Source organism: Lactuca sativa, chromosome 5 (assembly GCF_002870075.4).
Source record: "Lactuca sativa cultivar Salinas chromosome 5, Lsat_Salinas_v11, whole genome shotgun sequence".
In the NCBI taxonomy this organism is placed as follows: domain Eukaryota; kingdom Viridiplantae; phylum Streptophyta; class Magnoliopsida; order Asterales; family Asteraceae; genus Lactuca; species Lactuca sativa.
The window spans coordinates 139,257,474-139,265,450 of NC_056627.2; the positions used below are offsets into that span (position 1 = coordinate 139,257,474).

A 7,977-nucleotide genomic window follows, 5' to 3' on the forward strand; every position below is an offset into this window, starting at 1 on the left:
CGTGTGCGAGTATGCATCGAATAAAAGCCTTGATTTTTGTCTACGTGACCCCAACCTCAAGTGGATTCAACGTCTCAAGATATGCCTTGGGGCTGCTTGTGGCTTGGAGTACCTTCATGATCACAAAGATACCCAACAAAGAGTCCTCCACCGTGATATTAAGAGTGCCAACATTTTATTAGACGAAAACTGGAATGCTAAAATTGCAGATTTTGGTCTATCCAAATATGGCCCTGCTAACCAACAACACACGTTTATTTTCTCGGATGCCAAAGGTACTATTGGCTATTGTGACCCCATGTATGTAGAGACAGGGTTATTAACAAAGGAATCGGACGTCTACTCTTTCGGGGTTGTACTATTTGAAGTTTTATGCTCAAGACATTGTGTTGATTTAAGATATAAGGATGAGCGCCGAATTCTACCAATGTTGGTAAAGAAGTGTCAAAAACAACAAACACTACATACAATTATCGATGTTAGGCTAAGGCAACAATTCGATCAACATTCTTTTGATATGTTCGTATCACTTGCATATCAATGTTTGGAAAGAGATCGGACTCATCGTCCGTTAATGCCTTCGGTCGTGAGCAAGCTTAAAACTGCACTCCAATATCAAGTATGTTAATATTTTATTTCTTTCTTTTCACTTTTTTATCATCTTAATATGTTCTTTTCAGTATGATTTGAAGAAAACTAGAAAGAGAAAGATTTGTCCGAAACAAAAGATTATATTCTTTCACGGTTGTATATATTATATCAGAAATCTAAATAATACAGCCTAATTATGACCTAAATTTCGTGAATGATATACGTATTTTTAAAAATTCAAAATTATTTTCAATTTATGATCCTCGTTGACTATCCCTTTGCGGAGATCCATTAAAGTTTCTAAAATGAAATTTTTGCGTGGATATGTTTACTTGCAATATAAAAGATAATTAATTTTGCATGATTGTTTCATTGTTTAAACCTGAATTGCTTTTGTGCAGGAGGCATTCGAGGTTAAAGCTCAAGAAGCAAAGAGGAAAATCATATTTTTACAGAACAACGTAGACCAATTATATCAAGAACCAGAAGCGTCATTAAAAAATGTCGTTGTTAATCCCCTTCTGGATTATGAGAAAATCTGTCCACCCGGGGGGAGCAATTTGATAATTCTGTACACAACCACGGTCAAAACCATCCCAAAGACATTCCAAGATTGCTCGAGTCTTCGACTTATTCTCAATGGTTTTAAGGTTTTATACCAAGAAAGAGATGTATCGATGCACGTGGATTTCAGAGATGAACTATGGCGGATTATGGGCAAGAAAGTGGCACTGCCAAGGCTGTTTATCAAAGGCAGTTACATCGGAGGAGCCGATGAGGTTTTACATTTGCATGAGCAAGGGAAATTCCGGCCCCTCCTCGCTGGAATACCAATAAAAAAATTGGAAGGGCCATGCAAAGGATGTGCTGGGAATTTGTTTCTGGTGTGTCCTAATTGTAGCGGTAGCAAGAAAGTGAATTCTGGTGGCAGAGGGTTGCCAAAGAGCTGCATGAACTGTAACGAGAATGGGCTGATCAAATGCCCTATTTGCTTCTGAAATTTCTGTTCATTAACAAATGACAAAATGTGATTTCAATATTTTTATCGTCATTCATCTGCCCTTTTGATTTGGTTGTGTTTTGTTGATTCGTTTCTAAAAAATAAATGATTCACAATTCTGTGGATTTTAGATAAAATTATTATATTATCTTTTTTGTAGTACATGATATAAGCCATTTTTCATATTTAGTGTATATTGGCATTGGCATATATGTTGAGTAGAATTAAGATTGTATAACTATGAGATCATGGTATATAATAAAAAGCGACCTCATAATGAATAGTATAATTTTATGTTTTCATAATTTGACCATAAAAATTTATTCTTTCATAATTTAGGCAGATTTTTTTTTTCATAATTAAGCTAAAAAAGTTTCTTATGTTGATAAATTTGGTCTCTAAACTTTCATACATGGGCAATTTCCTCACTATTATTTTGTAGAAAGACATTTTCCACCCTTTACTTTGTAGAATGACACTTTCCAGCTGTTTACTTTGTACAATGTCACTTTTACCCCTCAAAGTTGAACGATAATTTTCACCCCTTCAACTTTTGTATCTTGTCATATTTGAACAATAAAATGATGAATAGTAGTAATTTCCTTATATGTGAGTAGAATATAATAAGCAAAATCTCGTTTGCACCCAACACTCTTTTTTGTCTTTTCAAATTTTTTTTTCAAACACACTTTTTTTCACTCAAATCTAAAAACCTAGAAAAACATATTCTTACGCATGGGGTTTAACTTCATCATTTATTAATTAAATGCATTAGTCTTATATGTAATGACTACTTAAGCTTTCCTTGATACATTTCAAGTACACGATGCTAAACATGTTGTGTATCTCAAATTAAGCAAGGTTGTGTTTTTTTCCCATTATTTCACTAGAATAAAGGAGGCCACAAATGCACTATAATGTATATTGCCTCAACTACACATTTAGATCCTCAAATAATCATCAAACACAATACGAGCATGGAATCCTAATTGCTTTACCATAATTTTCTGAATTAACCCTAGCAGTTTTTATGCAAAAAAATTTTTAAAATTTTACGCTTAGGATTCTAATGTAACTAATGTAATCAACCCCTTACCTTACACTTATTTCATGCAATGTCTCCATTGCATGCTATGCATAATTAAAGTACATAAAAGTAAAAAGAGAGAATTGGAACAGACTCCCCTAGGATAGAAGTGGCAATGTTGATATTTCTTCTCAATAGCTCCTTCTTCAATTGACTTTGGCATGGGAACAGCTCATCCTTACCTTGGGTGTCAAACATCTCATGTGGTTGACAGCTCGTAACACAACTGGAAAAAGCTTCTTGTAAATGACTTGGAATGACTTCAGAAATATGGACAATGCCTGCCTTGACTAGGATCAAATCGATGACTCGGAAAAAAAAAAAAGAATTGACTGAGCAACAACACGTCGAGTTGTAGTGGAAAAACTCATCGTGTTGAACTTGAACTCGTACAGAAATCGCGTTTATCCTCAGGAACTCGCCGAGCTTAGGTTTTGACCACGACGATTTTATGGTTCATCTCATGATTTTTTCTTCTTTCTGCTTCAGTTCTAATTTCTTGGTCAAAGAAGGTATTAATGTAATACACCTTTTTAAAACTTCAGTAACATGACTCCTTTTATCAACTATAATCATCGGACTCAATAATATTGCACAAAGTCTTCTAATCTTCTCGTTAACGATTCGAACCCTCACTTTATCCTCTCACGCTTTAACTATTCGATATATTCTCAACCTAAATTCTGCAAAGATAAAAAAAAACTTCATAAAATAAGTAAAAACAACCATTAAAATTAAAGTTCCTAAATTATCCTACTTACTAGAAATTTTTAAAAAAATAAACAAACCAAAACACACATAACAAATAAAAATTGTCTCAAACACTTAAAACACAAATAAAATTAAAAGGATAATTAGTCGTCATCTTCTTGTCCTCTAGCTCCACTTCCTCCAGCTCCTCCTTGCCTCTCTCTCTCCAAAGATCCTTCCAACATGGAATATACGGATATGTAGGATGAGAATCGGCGCGTTTGTAACGCATGTGTTTCCGGGCTTGCCATTTTTATCAATGTAATAGTCTAGGTTAACCTTTGTAACCCGTTTTGAAATAATAGAAGTGTATTATTTGAGTATTATGTGTTTTTGTGCTTAATTGCTTAATTATGTGGTTTGATTAATTAAGAATAAAAATAAGCGTCAAAATTCAAGTGCAAGATAAACTTGATATCTTTGAATAATGTTGTAGTAGTTGAAACGAGGTTTCCGAATATATATAGAACACCCAAATCTGACTTCATATGAGGAAGTTATGATTTATTGAAGTTTCTACTTAGCGGTATGCAGCCTGAAATACTCGATTTGAGATCGAGCGATTTTTAGCCGAAGCAATCTAAACGAGGATCGAAGGTCTCGTTGTTGGTATCGAAGCGATAAAAAGTTGGGCGAGAACGGACGTCAAACGAAGAAGTTATGAATTTATAACGAAGTTTTTCTGTCGCGGTCTATTAAAAATAAATAATAAAAATAAAATCAAAATTAGCCGACGGAGTCTAAATGAAAGTCGTAGAGCGTAGTCTCACCTACGCGTGGATATAAAGAACGTCGAAAATGGAGTTCGTATGAAGAAGATATGAATTTCCGAAGTTTATTAATTATTTTGTATTTAAATTAAATCTTTAAATCCGGCATTATCCGAAGGGGAGTCAGCAGTCCGATCCGAAGTACGCCCCGCGTACTCCGAAGAGTGTCGACACTTCGGATGACGCATGCAGTGACGATTTCGGAGGCCTGTACGCCCCGCGTACTCCGAGGCTCCAGCCTCCTATAAATAGGATGCGAGGGCAGCCGACCCAATTGCCAATTTTCTCTCTTCTCTCTCCCGTTTTGCATCGTTTTGTGTGCCAGAAATACCCCGAAGCCCCGGTATTATTCTCGAGCCCCGAGGCAAGTCCCGAGATCCCGAAGATCCCGAGAAGTGCGGTTCCCGAGTCGAAGTTCTGCCCGCGAGAAGTTCGATTTTTGTGGAGATCTTCCAGATCTGCTGAGGATTACTACTTCTGCAAGTCGTAGTGCTGTCCGATCATCTTCTGATCAAGTGAGTGTATACTACTTTTCATAAACACGATAATAATACAAGTATGGTTTGAGTGTATTAAGTAAATTGTGGTTTATATGTGTGAGTGTGTAGTTACTTTCTTCTAAAGCATAACTATGAAGTATTTTATACGATATACTTGTTATGTGTATATTTTGTTGTTATATGAGTGAATGTATATTCACTTTATCCAATCTCATAGATCTGATTTGTTTCTATGAAATACGTGTTATGTACGTATGCCTCATCTGTTATGTGGAATATATATTGAATGAGAATGCTATACAGGTTTTAAACTATGTATGAAGATATATATTTTTATCTACTAATATGTTGGGTAGAACATGGGTAGATAGTTGGTGTGTAATAAACAGATGAGAGGCCTCGATGTTGTTGTTGTTGTTGTTGATCTAGGTATTCAGTGGAGTATGGATAACGACCACGGACTCTTTCTAGACAGTCCTGTGGAACGCTAGCAGGTTCATAACCTGAAGGTGTTGTGAACGATGTGTTCACCGGTGTACTCTATCCCCCTCATGGTTGCCTTTAGGATATTTATTGTTAAGGAAACCCCTTAGCAGTAATGTCCGTCCCGATGAAAATCCTAGATTAGGTCCCTCGAGATAGATGTTGTTTTAGGGACGTAAAGTGAGGATAACGAGAACGGGTAATCGAGATAGTGTTGGTTGGTGAAATTAAATATAATTCATTTATTGTGGGTTGAAAACCCTATATGCTCACCAGGCTCCCAAGCCTGACCCACTCAGTTTTATTTGTATTACAGGAAGTGGAGCAAGGGCGTAAGATGGATGGATCATCTTGTTGTTTTGTTTACAAGTCTGTATATGTATATAGTTGTTAAATGACTTGTAATGTTTATCGTTTATGCTTTATGGTCTGTATCGGAACATGACATCCCGAGTTTTGATTATAATGACAATGTATCTCTTGATGAAATGCTTTGATAAATATTGTTTTATCATGTTTTGTTTTGGGAACAAATTCCGCAACTCTTTCAAATCAAAAGGATTTACTCTGAAATTATTTTAAAAGCATAAATGGGAATCGGTGTTTTCTGGCCGTAATTTTGGGGATGTCACAGTTGGTATATTACAAAATCTGTTGGGCGTGATGATGCTCCACAAGAAAAATAAATCAAAATTTGGAACCTTGTCATCGTCTTTCTTCATATTGATGGAGCATGCAATGAATCGGTGAAGTAGCCGGTGGATTGGTGACCAGATGTCACCTTCTTGTGTCGCTGATGGAATATGAACTCCATTGGCAATTGTAGTCCACCAGTTTGCTCCATTAAACCCATCCAGAAACTCCCTATGATAATGTTCTAGAAATGTACCAAAAGCTTCCATCATGGCCTCTGACCTATTGTAGAGACCCATCCTCCATGCAAACATAGCAACACTACACTCCCTATATGCTCCTCCCAAATAGAAAGTAAAGATGTGTGTATCAAGGGGATCATCACCACCCCAAAACTGAATAGTGGCATAAACTCTAGGCACATCTCTTTGTAAACCAGCTCTTGAATTTGAAACAACTTCCTCCAAGTAATACATGTGACCCTCAGCTCATTATTCATAAACACCTTTTTCAAGTATGGGTTTATAACCTCCATTAATCCCACCTACTCTAGCCAACTCCAACTTACTTCATTAGCAATATAGAACTCCTTCTTTTTCAAATTTTCTAATTTGCTCCTCCATTCTGCTAAATTCTTTTGAGAGACAACTTGTGGAAAGCTGTACCAACGAAAATCCTCTTGGTCCCTAGGAACTTGATGGCCTCTTCCAACTCTCCTCATCTTTTTCTACACAAACAAACAACATAGGAGACAAACCAACACCAAAAGAAGTTAAAAATAAATTTTTTACGCAAAACTAGGCATTGTGAACAACAAGCTCATCGAGTTACTTTAACAACTCATCGAGTTTGATGAACATTTCGAGCAAACTATTCTGAATCAAACCCATATGACTAAACCAACTTCAAACAAGTTCCCTATCAGCGGTCTTTTGTATCTTTAGCCTTTAGTCAGCACATCAATATTAGTTGAGAGGCGTTGAGTCGACCTCTGAGAGTTTCCATAGCGGACGAGAGAGCAGTGTATGCCTCTGAGGTGATTCGAGGATGTGTACTCGAGATCTTCAGCGTTGCGTTCCCTATCGATTTGGTCCCGATTGCGATGGGGGACGTCTGTTAGGCTAACATAAGGAATCATGGATCATTGGCTCGTGGGCATGGATTGGTTGAGCAGATTCGGAGCGGTTATTGACTGCAAGCGACAGCTGGTGACCATACGAGACCCTAGTGGGGGAGTTCTTACGGTGTACGGTGAGGGTACCCGTACCGGTTTAGCGTCTTGTTCGGCTGCTAGAGCGAGGCAGAGTCTACAACAGGGTTGTAGTGGGTTTGTGGCTTACGTGATAGATATGAGAGTTGATTCAGAGAGACCGAGGTCAGTCGATGAGGTACCGATAGTGCGTGAGTTCCCGGATGTTTTCTCGGAGGAGTTGCCGGGTGTGCCTCCCGAGAGGCAGGTAGAGTTCTGTATCGATTTGACTCCGGGGGCTGCGCCTATCGCCAAGGCGCCCTATCGCCTTGCGCCTCCAGAGATGTAGGAGTTATCCTCGTAGCTTCAGGAACTGCTGGGGAAGGGGTTTATTCGGCTGAGCAGCTCGCCGTGGGGAGCGCCTATCCTTTTTGTCAAGAAAAAGGATGGTTCACACCAGATGTGCATTGATTACCGGGAGTTGAACAAGTTGACAGACAAGAACCGTTACCCGTTGCCGAAGATCGACGATTTGTTCGATCAGTTATAGGGAGCATCTTGGTTCTCCAAGATCGATTTGAGGTCTGGATATCATCAGGTGAGGGTGCGAGATGAGGATATCCAAAAGACAGCGTTCAAGACTCGTTACGGGCATTACGAGTTCGTGGTGATGCCTTTTGGGCTCACCAATGCTCCGACGGTGTTCATGGATCTCATGAATAGGGTGTGCAGGCCGATCTTGGATCGCTCGGTAATTGTGTTCATCGACGACATATTGGTATATTCGAAATCCAGAGAGCAGCATGAGGAGCATTTGAGAGAGATTCTCAGAGTTTTGAGATTGGAGAGGCTTTATGCCAAATTCTCCAAGTGTGATTTCTGGTTACGAGAGGTCTAGTTCCTAGGGCACCTCGTTAACCAGAAATGGATCTTGGTCGATCCGACCAAGATTGAGGCAGTGATGAGTTGGGAGG

The 7,977-nt window shown here is 38.4% G+C and overlaps 1 protein-coding gene across 1 annotated transcript; it reads left to right on the forward strand.

The window, feature by feature from the left end:
* The first annotated feature begins 6 nt into the window (after nt 1-6).
* On the forward strand, nt 7-1,851 carry LOC111875860 (uncharacterized). The gene is made up of 2 exons (XM_023872387.3): nt 7-619; nt 993-1,851. The coding sequence occupies exons 1-2, from the start codon at nt 299-301 to the stop codon at nt 1,587-1,589; spliced, it is 918 nt and encodes a 305-aa protein (XP_023728155.2). The 5' UTR covers nt 7-298; the 3' UTR covers nt 1,590-1,851.
* Nucleotides 1,852-7,977: the final 6,126 nt, after the last annotated feature.